Source organism: Nicotiana tomentosiformis, chromosome 3, assembly GCF_000390325.3.
Source record: "Nicotiana tomentosiformis chromosome 3, ASM39032v3, whole genome shotgun sequence".
NCBI classification, from domain to species: domain Eukaryota; kingdom Viridiplantae; phylum Streptophyta; class Magnoliopsida; order Solanales; family Solanaceae; genus Nicotiana; species Nicotiana tomentosiformis.
This window is the reverse complement of record NC_090814.1, coordinates 102,808,311-102,824,445: the sequence shown is the minus strand read 5'-3', so window position 1 is coordinate 102,824,445 and position 16,135 is coordinate 102,808,311. Positions and strand designations below refer to the sequence as shown.

Sequence of the window (16,135 nt, the reverse complement as noted above, 5' to 3'; positions counted from 1 at the left end):
AAGAAATACCAGGTGATCCTCAGTCAAATTCACCCTTCTTTCTAGAGGATCGTGATATTGCTCCGTTTCTTCGTGAGTAAAATCGATGGGCTCCCTTTCACCCTCGACCACCTCGTAAGATTATACAGCCCTCAAATCTATCGAGGTGGGTTGATAAAACTTCAACGTCGGGCCACCAAGGCGTTCATCTCGAGTATAGATAAAGACAAAGATCAGGGCTGGATGGGCCGATTCGTTTGGGTGAAGACCTCGGACCTAATCCCGGCCGAGAGCAGCCATTTCCTGAGAAATGGAATATGAAACGTAAGTATGATCCCGTTTTTAATTTCCGGTCGCTATTTTTACTTCTTCATCCTTTCTCATCAGCGTTTTTCTCGATGCAACCGTTGCTTGGATGCCGGGTGCGGTTCCCCACCTCGAGAACTGGGTGAGGAGCCTGGTTTCGACATCAACATACACCGAGCGCGCGTGGCGTGATTTGTCAAAGGGCCAGTGGGAGGCTCGCACTCATGGTAGGCCTTCTTCTTGGATTACCGATTTGCCTATCGTTTGCGCATTTTCTCAAGCATGAATTTACTTACTTTCTCCTTTTGTAGGTCTCGGAAAGGATGCGGCTATGAGACCCCCGTCCGGTGATGAAGAAACTTTACCGCCTATCTCGAAACCGGCGAAGGTGATTAAAAGAAAAAAGGGCCTCAGACTCCGAAAGTCAAAAACCCAAGAAAAGAGCGGCCCGTAAACCCAATGGGAACACAATCCCACTGACTATGGAGTCGGTCCAAAGACTAAGGGATGAAGAAGAAGAAGAAGAAGAAGAAGAAGGTGATTCTGGGCTGGTGGCCCGTGCACGAGCTAGCACCGATATTCAGAAGACTTCGGAACAGGTGGGAGTTGATACTACTCCGTCTAGGCTCGACGAGGTCGAAGAGGAGACTCCGGGCCAAGTTCCCGAGCCGAGGGGAACCGAAGATACTTTACCTCGGGGTGAAGAGACCATTGAAGATGCGGTGGATGCCGATGCAGAAACCGGGCTTGAAGCTCGTCGAGAGGAAGGCGATGCCCCAAAAAACCTACTTGGGGTATTAGAGATCGGAGATTCCCCATCGTTTCCTTCATTTTCCCAGTCGATGATACGTGACGCTCATGCCGTGGAGACTTAACACGGGGAGGGGGCGCACGAAGAGGAAGACCCTTTTCGTGGTTATTTTGTCGGGGTAGAAGATGTTACCGGTGTGAGTGACTTGGAGGCTCCGAAGAAGAGCTCGGGCGAGGCGGGAGTTTCTTGTCTTTTCAACGAAGCTCAACAGGCCCTGAATCAGATAAGTTCATTTTCTCTTTTTCTTTCCTTGTATAATTCCTTCTTTCTATTTTTGCAGGCCTCTGTGCTTCATCGCGAGGTGTTTCTCCGATCTCGAGGGGAGCTGAGCCGGTGCGAAGCCTTAATCCAAGGGCTTACTGTGGAGAGAGATGCCTTCAAGCTTTTTAGTGAGCAGAGAGTAGGAGAAGCAGAAGGACTTCGGGCTGAGCTAGAAGCAACTCGAAAAGAACAAGCCGATTTGTCCGAGTAGGTAAAAAGAATTTTTGAAGTTAACAACACTGACTAGGGCGTGATGGCTAACAGTTCGGTCCCATAGGTCCAGCAAAAGCTCGATGTGATCAGGCAGTTTCGTGTTGAAGTGGACGCAGTGAAAGCGGAGGCCGAGGAGTGGAAAAAGAACATGGACCACCTTGCTTTAGAAAAGGAGGCTGCCGGGGTTCAACTAGCCTCGGCTGAGACCCAACTCCGAGTCTTGAAAGAGAAAGCCTTGGTGCAAGCCAAGAAAATCGAGGAGTTTCAATCTCGGTTGGGCTCAACAACTTCTGATCGAGAGAGACTGGCCACAGAACTTGCAGAGGCCAAATCAGAGGTCAAAATAGCCACGGCTAATGCTAATGCAATGGTGGTCGTCCACCGGTCCGATGCTAAAGCTGCTCAGGTTCAAGCAAAGGACGTTTCCGAGGCTGCTCAGGCTCGAGCAAACCGGGTTGCCGAGCATACTAAATGCCAGTCTCGGAGGGAGACTCTCGAGGAGATCTATGCTCGTGGCTTCGATCTTACAGCTGAGATCGAGAATGCTAAGGAGCTTGAAGCCGAAGCCAGAGTGTTGGCTTTTTCTGATGATGATGATACCGGGAGTATGAGCGGATCTGAATGAGAAGGAGGCCTCGAGGGCGAAGATGCTGCTCCCGGAGAGGACTAAGTCCTTTAGTATTTTTTGTGTTTCTTTTAAGACCGTTTCGGTCTTTTGTAGAAAAACTTGATCGGGCCATGCTGCCCTTGTAAATGATTTTTGACACATATATATAAAACTTTCTTCCTTTTCTCCTTATAAAATTATGAAGTTGTATTCTAAGATCCGAGGTTTAAACAATTTGATTGGAACTGAATTAATATAGCCCTTAGACTTTATGGTCGAGTAAGTGCTTGCTCGAACTCGAAGTAAGGTAACCATTAGGTTTTTTATCTGAGTGAGGACGGTCTCTCGAACTCGAGACAAAAGACAGCCCTTAGGCTTTTGTAAAAAGATTGTTTAAGGCTTTGTCCCATTTTCGGCTTGAAAGAGTTTCTTATCATTTGTATTTGCGAAACTTGTAATGCCTTGGCATGAAATAAGGAATTGTTCGAGAGTTCGAACAATTTTGTACTCATTAGAGTTTTTGAGGCTTCGCTATTTATCGAAGCCTTTTATGATTTTGCTGGGGGTAGCCTTTTTAACCTGTTCATGAAAGATTTCGAAGGCTTGTTTTTTTTACAGAATTCGGACGTCTCCGATCCGTGTTAATTCGGCCGTAGCCTCTTTAGTTCGGGATTTGCCTCTTGGGCTTATTTTCGCGTTTTACTTCGAGCTTGCCCGAAGTGTCAGTCCTCGAGTGGGGTGGCCGTGGCCTATAAAATCGAGGGTTGCCTAAGAGGTCTTATGATCGTCGGAGTTTATATAATTCGATCTTGTTGATTTTTCGGACGGCAGTCCCCGAGCGTGGGGGTAATTATTCGAACTCTGGTTATAGTCGGCCCTTAAGCCTGTTTACATAATAGGTCGAGAGTATGAAATTGTAAAGAAAAATACTTCTCTTTATAAATGATTATACATGCGTACATGTTTTGTGCCAGGGCTCGAGCAAACTATGCGGGCACGGTTCGTTTGACCGTTTGGCCCTTAATAATTTTTCTATCGAGACCCTGCTACCGTGAGGTAACTTCCTCGTATCAAAGTTTACATTCGAGGGAAATGCCCCCCAGTGTTAGAGGTTGATGGTAAAGAAACCTCGGATACTGTTGAATTATTCTAAGTTAGCACGATCAATGGTTGCCTCATTAAAAACCTCGTCGAAAAACCCATTCTGGACAAAACCGGTCTAAGGGAAAAAGAGTGCAACGCGTGCTTTCAGACCTAAAGGCTTCGTGTCGAAGAATCCCTCACTGTTCCTGGTCGAACACTTGCAAGGGTTAGTTTTAGAATATAAATGAAAACGGAAAGGGCTGTACCTTAGCAATAGTATCGTTTTAGGTGCGATACGTTCCAATTGTTCGGCAGTTGTTCACCATTTATTGTGCCGAGCTTGTAGGATCCTTTTCCGACGATTTCCAGAACCTGGTACGGTCCTTCGCAGTTTAGACCCAGTTTTCCTTCATTCGGATTTCGGGTGTTGAGGGTGACTTTTCTTAGCACCAAGTTCCCGATGTTAAAATGTCGAAGATTAGCTCTTCGATTGTAGTATCTTTCGATCCGCTGTTTTTGGGCGGCCAATCGAACGAGAGCGGCTTCGCGTCTTTTGTCCAACAATTCTAAGCTCGTATGCATGTCTTCGTTATTTGACTTCTCTGTTGCATATCAAAACCTGATGCTAATCGGGGTTAGAGCTTCGGCGTCGTAAACTAACGAGAACGGTGTTGCTCCGGTACTGGATTTCGATGTTGTACGGTATGCCCATAGAACCTCGGGTAGTATTTCTCTCCATTTTCCTTTGACGTTGGTCAATCTCTTTTTAAGATTTTGGATGATGGTTTTGTTGGTCGATTCGGCTTGTCCGTTCCCGCTGGGATGATAAGGTGTTGATATGATCCTTTTGATTTTGTGATCCTCGAGAAATTTAGTTACTTTGCTGCCGATTAATTATTTTTCATTATCACATACAATCTCGGAGGGCATTCCGAATCGACATATGATATGGTCCCAAATGAAGTATATGACTTCTTTTTCTCTGATTTTCTCAAAAGCCTGTACTTCAACCCATTTAGAGAAATAATCAGTCATAAATAAAATAAACTGAACTTTACCTGGGGCCAACGGGAGAGGGCCAATAATGTCCATTCCCCATTTCATGAAGGGTCATAGGGAGAGGACCGAGTGAAGTAGTTCCCGGGTTGATGAATCATGGGCGCATGCCTTTGGCATCTGTCGCATTTTCGAACGAATTCCCTTGCATTCTTCTCCATATCGGTCCAATAGCACCCTGCTCTGATTACTTTGTGGACCAGCGATTCGGCACCGGAATGATTTCCACAAGTGCCCTCGTGAATTTCTCGTAGGATGTAGTCGGTATCTCCTGGTCCTAAACATATTGCCAACGGTCCATCGAACGTCCTTCTAAACAGCGTTCCGTCTTCGGACAAAATGAACCGTGTTGCCTTTGTGTGCAGAGTTCTCGATTACTTTGGATCCGATGGAAGTTTTTCGTTCTTTAAGTACTCCATGTACTTGTTTCTCCAATCCCAGGTTAAATTCGTGGAGTTTATCTTGGCGTGCCCTTCTTCGATTATCGATCTCATGAGTTGTACGAAAGTCCCCGAGTTGAGTTCGTCGTCCTCGATCGACGAGCATAAGTTTGCTAGAGCGTCGCCCTCGCTGTTCTGCTCTCGAGGTACATGTTGCAAGATCCATTCCTTAAATCGATGTAGAGTCACCTGTAATTTATCCAGGTACCTCTGCATTCGGTCTTCTCAGACTTCAAAAGTCCCGTTAACTTGGTTTACCATGAGGAGGGAATCACACTTAGCTTCTATGACCTCTGCTCCCAAGCTTTTAGCTAGTCCGAGACCTGCAATCATGGCCTCATACTCGGCCTCATTGTTAGTCAATTTTGTAGTTCTGATAGACTGTCTTACTACATTACCTATGGGTAATTTTAGCACGATGCCTAGTCCGGACCCCTTCGTGTTTGAAGCACCGTCCGTAAAGAGGGACCACACTCCCGAATATGTACCCGATTTTATCAGTAGTTCTTTTTTAACCTCGAGTATGAGGGCCGGCATAAAGTCAGCCACGAAGTCTGCCAAGATTTGAGACTTGATGGCGGTTCGGGGTCGATACTCAATATTGTACCCGCTGATTTCTACGGCCCATTTGGCCAATCGACCCGAAAGCTCGGGTTTATGCAAAACATTTTGAAGAGGATAAGTTGTTATAACACATATTGGATGACATTGGAAATACGATTTTAGTTTCCTAGAGGCGCTTATTAAAGCAAGTGCTAATTTTCTAAGTGTGGATATCTAGTTTCGGCCTCACCCAATGTTCGACTAACATAATAGACAGGGAATTGCGTACCTTGTTCTTCTCGGACCAGGACTCCACTTACCGCTATCTCTGAGACTGCCAAGTATAGGTAAAGCTGTTCATCCACTTTCGGGGTGTGAAGCAGCGACGTGCTCGATAAATACCGCTTTAGTTCCTCTAAGGCCTGCTGGCATTCCAGAGTCCATGCAAAGTTGCTCTTCTTCTTAAGCAACGAGAAGAATCGTTGGCTCCTATCTGAGGATCTCGAAATGAATCGTCCTAGGGCGGCTATCCGCCCCGTCAGCCTTTGCACGGCCTTTATATTATCCACTATCGTGATATCATCAATAGCTTTGATTTTATTGAGGTTGATCTCGATTCCCCGGTTGGACACCATGAAACCAAGAAACTTGCCTGAGCCAACTCCGAATGTACACTTTTCGGGGTTGAGCTTCATATTGTACTTCCTTAATATATCGAAAGTTTCCTGCAAATGCTTTAAATGGTCCTCTGCTTGCAGGGACTTAATTAACATGCCATCAATATAAACTTCCATTGATTTTTCTATATGTTATTCGAACATTTGGTTTACTAGGCGTTGATAAGTTTCACCGGCATTTTTAGACCGAATGGCATTATATTATAACAGTAGGTACCGTACTTAGTGATAAACGAGGTCTTTTTCTGATCCTCCGGGTTCATCTGTATCTGGTTGTACCCAGAGTAGGCATCGAGAAAACTGAGAATCTCGTGGCCGGCCGTGGCATCGATCATACGATCGATATTTGGCAAAGGAATAGAATCCTTGGGGCATGTTTTATTCAGGTCTTTATAATCTATACACATTCTAAGTTTGTTTCCCTTCTTAGGGACTACCACTACGTTTGCTAACTATTTGGGGGTACTTTACTTCCCGAATGAATCCTATTTTGAGAAGTTTGGTTACCTCGTCCTTGATGAAGGCATGTTTGACCTCGGACTGGGGCCTTCTTTTTTGCTTTACCGGGCGAAATTTAGGGTCCATGCTTAGTTTGTGAGTGGTAATTTCTAGTGGAATCCCTGTCATATCGAGATGGGACCAAGCAAAGCAATCCGTGTTAGCTTTAAGGAAATGAATAAGTTTTTCCCTGAGCTCGGGGGTTAGCCCCGTGCCCAGGTATACCTTTCGTTCGGGTTGATGCTTGGCCAGTGTGATTTGTTCCAGCTCTTCGACCGTTGACTTGGTGGCATCAGAGTCATTGGGAACTACGAAGGATCGAGGGATCTAGTAGTCATCATCTTCGTCAATCCCTTGCTCCTGCAATTGGGTTGAGGCCGGTATCTGTGGTTGCTATTTGGCCTCCTGTTTTCCCTTCGATCCTTTCGTTGATGAGAGTGCCGATACTGGTATCACTTCATCGACTGAAAATATTTTCTTAGCGGCGGGTTGCTCCCCGTACACTGTTTTGACTCCCTCCGATGTCGGGAACTTCAGAACTTGGTGAAGGGTCGAGGGCACTGCCCTCATGTTATGGATCCAAGGCCTTCCGAGTAGGCGTTATACCTCATGTCACCATCGATCACATGGAACTTTGTTTCTTAGATGGTCCCGGCCACGTTCATTGGGAAAGTAATTTCACCCTTGGTGGTTTCGCTTGCCATGTTGAAGCCGTTAAGTACTCGGGCTGCGGGCACGATTTGATCTTGTATGCCAAGCTGTTCTATGACCCTCGACCGAATAATGTTGGCTGAGCTACCTGGATTAATCAAAACACGTTTAACTTGAATTTTATTCATAAGGACATATATTACTAGTGCGTCGTTGTGGGGTTGTAAGATCCCCTCTGCATCCTCGTCACTGAAAGATAAGGTCCCCTCCGGTACGTAATCTCGAGTCCGCTTTTCCCTCGTGATCGACACCTTGGTGCGTTTGAATACGACCCCCTAAGAAATATCGACCCCTCCAACAATCATGTGGATCACGTGTTGCGGATCTTCTTGCTCATTCTGTTTGTTTGAATCTCTGTTCTTGAAATGGTTTTTAGCCCGATCGCTTAAGAATTCTCGAAGATGCCCTTAGTTGAACAAACGGGCTACCTCCTCCATCAGTTGTCTGCAATCTTATGTTCTATGACCATGGGTGCCATGATATTTGCACATTTGATTAGGATTTCTCTAGGCCGGATCAATCTGTAGAGGTCGGGGCCGCTTGGTGTCTTTGATGCGCCCAATGGCCGATACAATAGCTGATGCATCAATGTTAAAGTTGTATTCCGATAGGCGTGGTGCTTCTCTGGGTTCGACATTTCTATCGAAACCTCTTTTACTCATGAGCCCTCGAGAGCTCTGTCCTCGATCATTTCTTCTATCAGTTCGACCGTAGTTGCGTCCAGGCCTGCTGTTTCTCCGATCTCCACCGTATGGCTGATATCGATCTCTGTTTGACCGTGGTTCCCGATCAATATCCCTTTTAACTCTGTCGATGGTCCTGTTTGGATAAACGGACCCGGAAAGAGTCTCCAACTGGTCATCCTCGACCCTAATCTTTGACCGGTACCGATTATACACGTCGGCCCAGGTTACGACTGGATATTCGATCAAGTTGTGCTTCAATTGTTGTGAGGCTACCGAACTTCGTATGTTTAGGCCTTGAGTGAAAGCCTGAGCGGCCCAATCGCCGGTGACTGGGGGCAGATCCATGCGCTCCATTTGGAACCGAGATACGAACTCTCCGAGCATCTCGTTGTCTTTCTGTTTTACTTTGAAGAGGTCCGACTTTCTAGTCTCGACCTTTATCGCTCCGGCGTGCGCTTTGACAAAGGAATCTGCGAGCATGGCAAAAGAATCAATGGAGTTAGGTGGTAAATTATGGTACCATATCATCGCCCCCTTTGATAAAGTTTCTCCGAATTTCTTTAGTAGTTCAGACTCAATCTCATCGTCCTCTAGGTCGTTCCCCTTTATTGCGCATGTGTAAGAAGTGACATGCTTATTGGGGTCGATAGTTCCATTATACTTGGGAATTTCTGGCATGCGGAATTTTTTCGGAATGGGCTTAGGAGCTGCCCTCGGGGGGAGGGGCTTTTGTAAGAACTTCTTTGAATCCAAACCCTTCAAAATCGGTGGTGCTCCCGGAATTTGATCAACTCGAGAGTTATATGTTTTCACTTTTTTTGTCATTCACTTCAATCTTCTTCTCCCTTGATTCGATTCGCTTTGTCAGCTCCTCGAACATTTTCAAGATAGCGGGGTCGGTTCCTGACTCATTCCCATTTGACCTCCCCAACGCTGGTTTGACCCTGTGAACAATTTCCTGTGATGGCTCAGGTTCGACTCTACTCGGCGCGTGGTTCTGATTTTGAAGTTGTACTATTGCAGCTTGTTGAGCCTGCAACATTTCGAATATTATTCGAAGGCTGATTCCACCTTCTTCGCCGCCTTGTGAGTTCTGACCGGCTGATCGAACGCTTCTGCGGATGCTATTTTCGGGGTCGACGTCCAGATTTGCATTCAGGGCCACATGGGAACTGATGTGTCACGACCTAAAATCCAACTAGTCGTGATGGCACCTAACCCAACCCGCTAGGTAAGCCAACTTTCAATTATCCAATTCCAATAACAATTATTAAAGCAATTTAAGTAAATAATTATCTTAACCTTATAATGCCCCAAGAACTGGTAGTACAAATCATGAGTTTCTAAGAATAAAGTGTACAAAGCGAAAATAAAATAAATGCATAGTCTGTTTGAATAATACATAAACAGAGCTTTTATAAATCTAAGGCTACCCTGAACAAAAGGCAGCTACAACAGGAACGCAGGTACATCTTCAGATCCCGCAACCATCGAGCACAGTAACAACGACAGCCAGTATCTGCACGCAATGTGCAGAAGTGTAGTATCAGTACAACCGACCCCATGTACTGAGTAAGTAACAAACCTAGCCGTAGGTTGAAAGCAGTGACGAGCTTCTACCAAGGTCGGGTCCAAAATCACTAGTCCATAACAACATAAAGCAAATAGTACCAGAAGAAACACAGAGATAAAAATGCTCAACCGAAACATGATTTCAAAAATAATAGTTCTTCCTTTCAAATACATCAGTGAAAACCCAAATCGTTTGCCGAAATTGCCAAAAATATGAATAGTTTGAAAACAATAAATTTCTCCAAAAATCTTTTCAATAATAAACAATATGTTTTATTTTTCTTCCGGATAACCCGTGTAAAACAAATGCATCACTATGCCCATCTGTCAAAATGTGTGAGAAATCATCAATAATGTGATACCGTACAACATGAGGAAAACACATCTTTATGCATATATGTCATGTGTGTATGTCAATGCAATGTATCTCAGAGATTGCACTCTTGTACTCACACTCTGAGAGTACTCAATCTCATTGTCTCGCATTCTCTCTCACTGTGCTCAGCACACTCAATCACTCAGCGCTATACAATACCTGCTGCGGTGTGCAGCCCGATCCCTGTTTATAGTCGACTGCGCTCACTGGGGGTGTACAGACTCATGAGGGGCTCCTACATCCCAAGCGCTATAAGCACGAACAACTCACGTACTGCACGGATAACTCACGAGCTATAATAATATCTGGATCCGCACGGCCAACTCACGTTCTATAATAATATCTGGATCCGCACGACCAACTCACGTGCAATAGTATAATATATAGATCTGCACGGCCAACTCACGTGCAATAGTATAATATATAGATCTGCACGGCCAACTCACGTGCAATTGTATAATATATATAAAGCCAACATGGCCTGCTGCGGCGTGCAGCCCGATCCCAAAAATATCCTCACAATCAGGCCCCCGGCCTCCCTCAGTCATCAATCTCTCTAGTCTCTCTTTCATGGGCTCACAATGTCATGAGAATAGCCCAAAAATGATGATATGATGTATCAATAAATAACAAGAGAGACTGAGATATGATATGCAATAAAATAAATATGACTCAGTATAAATTTTCATTTTAAAATAAATATTTCACAATAATATGACCTCTGTGGGTCCCAATAATACTGGCACATAGCCTCAACATGATTTTTAATATGCTTTTCAGCTCAATTTCTTTAACTCATAAAATCGCATGGAAAATGCCAAGATCATTTAACTACAAACTTTCACAGAAACAATTATGTCACAATTTCTATAGTGCACGCCCACCTAGCATGTGCGTCACCTCCCAACAATTCACGAAATACATATATTTAGGGTTCATACCCTCAACTCCAAGATTAGAAGAGTTACTTATCTCGAACAAGCCAAATCCAATGTCGAGCAAGCTAAGCAATGCTCTAAAAATTTCATTCTGCGCATATCAACTTCCAAATGGCTCGAATCTAGTCACAATTAATTTGATTCAACTCACAAAAATTATAGGAATTAATTCCATATCAAAATACTAATATTTTCCAAAAATCCGAAATTACGCCCCAAAAATCACCTGTGGGGCCCACGTTTCGAAATCCGACGAAACTCACAAAATACGACAACCCATCCAATTACAAGTTCAACCATACTAATTTCACTCTAATCCGACTCCAAATTGGTATTCAAACTTGAAAAATTCGTTTTGTGACATTATAGAATTTTTCTTTTATTTCTCTTGAAGATTCAATAATCTTACACAAAAAATGAAGATTAATTCATGAAATATAATCACAAGGGAGTTAAGAACACTTACCCCAAGTTGTGTGAAATTTTTTTTCTCCAAAATCGCTCAAACCGAGCTCCAAAATGTCCAAAATGAGAAAAAATCTCGGAACCCTCGTTTTAAACACTGTCCAGGCATTTCCGCACATGCGGTGCCTGGGCTCGCACCTGTGCATCCACTTTTGCGGACAAAAATGCGCGCCTGCGGAAATAGCCGACCCTCTAAAATCTCGCATCTGCCTTCGCACCTGCGGTCGCCTCACGCTAGCCCCAGTCCGCATCTGCGCCAATACCTTCGCACCTGCGGCCTCGCAGATGCGGCAAATTCCTCGCACCTGCGAGCACTGCCCAGTTCCACACTTGGCCGCTTCTGCGAGTGATCTCGCGCACATGCGGCTTCGCACCTGCGATCAAAAGCTTCGCAAGTGCGATCACACCAGTAGGCAGTAGCCCTAGCATTTCCTTAAGTCCAAATTTGATTCGTTAACCATCCGAATCTCACCCGAGCCTCCTCGGAACCCCGTCCGAACATACCAACAAGTCCCATAACATAACACGGACCTACTCGAGGCCTCAAATCACACCTAACAATATCGAAATGACGAATTACACCTCAATTCGAAATCATTGAACTTTGAAACTTCAAATTCTATAACTTGCGCTGAAACACATCAAATCACGTCAGATTGACCTCAAATTTTGCACACAAGTCACATTTCACATTACAGACTTATTACAATTTCCAGAATCAGATTTCGACCTCGATACCAAAAAGTCAACCCCCCGGTCAAACATCCCAAAAATTCATCTTTTGGCATTTCAAGCCTAATTCCACTACAGACCTTCAAATAATTTTCTGAACACGCTCCTAAGTACAAAATCACCATACATAGCTATTGGAATCATCAAAATTCGAATCCGAGGTCGTTTACACATAAGTTCGCATCCGGTCACTATTTTAACTTAAGCTTTAAACCTTGAAACTAAGTGTTCCAATTCATTTCAAAACCCCCACCGGACCCGAATCAATTACCCCGACAATTCACACAACAACTGTAAAGTACAATTTGAACAGTAAATGGGAAAACAGGGTGTTAATACTCAAAACGACCGGCCGAGTCGTTACATGACGTCGATGGGGTCTACAACTGGTACTCCCTCGGGGTCAACTGGAAGCACTCCGTTTCCTGGGGCGGCTACGTTGTCGTTTTCGCCATGAAAACCAAGGCCGTTGTCGATGTGTGTGGGTATTGCTTGAGAGTTCGACATGCTGATCCTTGAATAAAAAATGCTTACAAAAACAAGTATAAAGTAGTGTATGTTATGAAAATTAGCATAGTCAATCACTATTGTCCGCCAAATTATTTACCCTAAAAGCAGATAACAATTGAATTTATATGTGGTTTTAATGACACTTGATTTTACTTGGCATAAACTGAGAAAATATGCAAACTGATATTGAAATTGACTGTAAAGAAAAATAAAAGTAAACCAAATGAGATATGTAGCTTGGGCACTCGAACCAAATGAAACAACAAAAGAAATATAAGCGAAGTAACATAGTATTGAGAACCTTGATAAAAGAGTATTATATTGCTTTTTTAATGTCTAAGGTGTCTTTTACAAATGATCAGACCCCCTTTATATAGTAGGGGAGTCCTACTCTTGATACAATTCTAAATATAGTAAGGACTCTCATGATGGACTAATTAATCGGCCTCTTCTTGATACGTGCCGTGATTTCCGCCGAGATTCTCCCCCTAATTGCGGCTGTAACGGCTTTTTGTTTCTTAGCTTGATCTTGATCCTGGCCGATCTTGATCTTGGCCGATCTCGATCTTGATCGGTCTCTGGGTCTTCGAGCTCGATCTTGACCGACCTCGATCTTGATCGGTCTCTGGGTCTCGAGCTCGACAACATATTCTTCATACCATGGCTCGATATTACAATGATAAATCTTGAACCATCATGTTCCAATCTCGATTAATCATATGGAGGGCAAAACTTGGTTTTGACCGTATACACTTTTATACCCGTTGATTTCATAATCATAGTCGTACAAATACTGATGTCGTATCAGCCGACGACTATCTTCTAGGAAAAGCACTTGTTTGCCGTCAATCCAGATTGGAAAACCATTAATATAGCCGTCCACACCAGTAATGACATTGTCCGAAGTGTGAGTAACTCTCCAATTGCTGCTTAGGTAGTCATAAGCAGCAATGACGACTATGGATTTCTTGAAAATACAAAAAAGGGTAAGTAAACCTTGTGATATCCCTAACCATGTACCAATCCCGAAGATGGGATTATGATGATTGATGAACTCAGGCACGTCAAGAATCGTAGCCTCTTCTTTCTTTGTATTAAAAGCAACAACACGACTATCACTTCTGAGCCAATGCAAGGAATCATTCACGTAAACAGGTTTATTGTCAAAAGCCAAATAGTTAAAAGTCATTCTGAATTGGACTTCATGCCACTCGCCTGATCCCTCGGATGAAAATACATAAAATTTATGCCCTTCTTGTCCAGCCAGCTTATTAAATGTACGTTACCAATTTATATTGATGTGACGTGGGATAGTCAACAGCTAAGCCATCACCAATTGTCTCAAAATCAACTCTAGGATGGTATGGTATCAATTGGTGCTCTCCAGTTATAGGATTGAAAACACAGAAAGTCCTCAACTCACGAAATTTAAGGAGAAGAAGACCCTTGCATGAGGTCGAAACTGAAGGGTAAAAGGGTAAAAAAGTCGTCTCACTGTGAGTGGTTGGGACAAGAGGGTTTATGGAGATTTTGTTGAAGCGTTTGGGTCCATATGAATCATAGACGAATAGTGTAGAAGAAATCATTTGATGTGGAAACCAAATTTGAGAAAATTTAAGATCAGAAATCCTAGTATTAAAGTTCTTGCTTAGAACTTTACATTGAACTGCAAACTTCAAAGGCAAGTAGGAGATGATTTCCACAACTTATAAGTCCTCATTCAGTTCCATAGTCTTCTTCAAAATTATAACGTTCAGTTGCGTTGACTTTTCTTTTCTTTTTCGAGTATAACTGCAAGGAGGACACAATATACTTAACCTAAAACATCTGTCTTCATTGGTATGGACACTATACCTTTTCCTTACAGAATTAGGTAACTTTAAAGCCTAGTATAAGTTTTTAAGTATTTTCTTATTTTAATATTTATAGTATAAATAAGGAAAATAGTACCTAATAGAAAGTAACTTGGACTATAATTTTACTCTACACAAATCATGACCTTTGTTTACCAAAAATACAAAAATTCCACGTTTCTCGGTTTTCATCATTAGCCCGTTTCAACACCATTCAAGTAACTGCGGCTTCTTCTCGTGTGGCACTTTCTTTAGCTTTAAAGTGTTGAATTTTGACAAGATTAATGTGAACTAGTGTGAATATTTGAAGCCTCCTTTTAGGAAAAAATTGATAGATGTATTTTTCATACATTTACATTGCATACACACTTAATATGATGTCATGCATGACATTATTAAGGCCATTTCTCTTCTATAAATAGCAAGAGTTTTATTCATTTGTAAACATCTATCACTTGCCTTCTTATCTCCTAAGGCATTTGAATCTTCTTTCTCTCTTGTAGTATTTCACTTGTATTTTTGGAGTGAAATAAATTTGAGTTGATTGTGTCCGAGGACTAGGCAAAAATTAAATTTTACTGAACCTCGTTAATTTCTGGTATTTATTTTATTATTGTCTCATTTACTATTTATTAGCTACCTTTAGATATAGTAGTTGTGATTTAATCACTCTCTATATATTCGGCTTCCGCAACAATTAGTATCAGAGCCAAGGTTCTATCGTAGTATGCTCTGTGGTTGCAGCATAGTCTGAACTTCCACATCAGAAAAGAATTACTTTGGTGTTCTGTACTGCCAGCAAATAAATAGTATTTATAGCTGGGAGATAATAAAAATGAAGAGTCCACATCGGGTGTCAGTAATACGTCGTTGGCATCTTCGCATATGACAAGAATTATGTCAAATGCGAAATTTGCATTTTAAATTTTTGACGGGTCAGGACATTTCGGGATGTGGCAAGCTGAGGTTCTTGATGTCCTTTTTCAACAAGGGCTAGATATTGCCATAGAAGAAAAGAAACCAGACAATATCGGAGAAGGAGATTGGAAGATTATCAACCGCGTTGCTTGTGGTACCATTCGATCTTACTTCGCAAGAGAACAGAAGTATCCATACACAAAAGAACTTCTGCAAGTAAATTGTGGAATGCATTGGAGGATAAATTCTTGAAGAAATATAGTCAAAATAAACTTTACATGAAAAAAAGACTATTACGCTTCACATATGTTCCTGGTACTACAATGAATGATCATATTACCAGCTTTAATAAGTTGGCGACAGATTTGCAGAACATGGACGTGAATTTTAGTGATGGAGATATGGCCTTAATGTTATTAAGTTCGCTTCCCGATGAGTACGAGCACCTCAAAACTACTCTACTTCATGGGAATGATGAAGTGTCTCTCAAAGAAGTTTGTTCTACCTTGTACAGCTATGAATAAAGAAAGAGAGAAAAACAAAAGAGTGGAGAAGGAGAAGCACTGGTCGTGAGAGGTCGTTCTCAAAATCATATGAGAACGAAGAAAGGAAGATCCAAGTCAAGATTCAGACCCAACAAAGATGAATGTGCCTTTTGCCGAGAAAAGGGGCATTGGAAGAAAGACTGTCCAAAGTTGAAAAGCAAGGCCAAACCTAACAATGGAAAGGCTGTCATGGATTCAAATGTAGCTGATTGTGACGACTCTGATTTCTCACTAGTTACAACTGAGCCATTCAAACCATCTAACATATGGCTGATGGATTCAGCTTGTAGCTATCATATGTGTCCCAACAAGGACTGGTTCGTTGATTTTTAAGAAGGAGAATGTGGAGTTATTT

At 42.8% G+C, this 16,135-nt stretch overlaps 3 protein-coding genes across 3 annotated transcripts; 1 reads left to right on the top strand and 2 right to left on the bottom strand.

The window, feature by feature from the left end:
• The first annotated feature begins 767 nt into the window (after window positions 1–767).
• On the top strand, window positions 768–2,195 carry LOC138908269 (uncharacterized). The gene is made up of 3 exons (XM_070198925.1): window positions 768–1,079; window positions 1,377–1,564; window positions 1,661–2,195. Exons 1-3 carry the CDS (start codon window positions 768–770, stop codon window positions 2,193–2,195), a joined length of 1,035 nt encoding a protein of 344 aa, XP_070055026.1.
• Window positions 2,196–7,691: 5,496 nt separating this feature from the next.
• LOC138908268 (uncharacterized) lies at window positions 7,692–8,549 on the bottom strand. Its single transcript, XM_070198924.1, has one exon. The coding sequence runs from the start codon at window positions 8,547–8,549 to the stop codon at window positions 7,692–7,694; it is 858 nt and encodes a 285-aa protein (XP_070055025.1).
• Window positions 8,550–13,179: 4,630 nt separating this feature from the next.
• LOC138908267 (uncharacterized) lies at window positions 13,180–13,653 on the bottom strand. Its single transcript, XM_070198923.1, has one exon. It carries the CDS (start codon window positions 13,651–13,653, stop codon window positions 13,180–13,182), a length of 474 nt encoding a protein of 157 aa, XP_070055024.1.
• Between the last annotated feature and the right edge of the window lie 2,482 nt (window positions 13,654–16,135).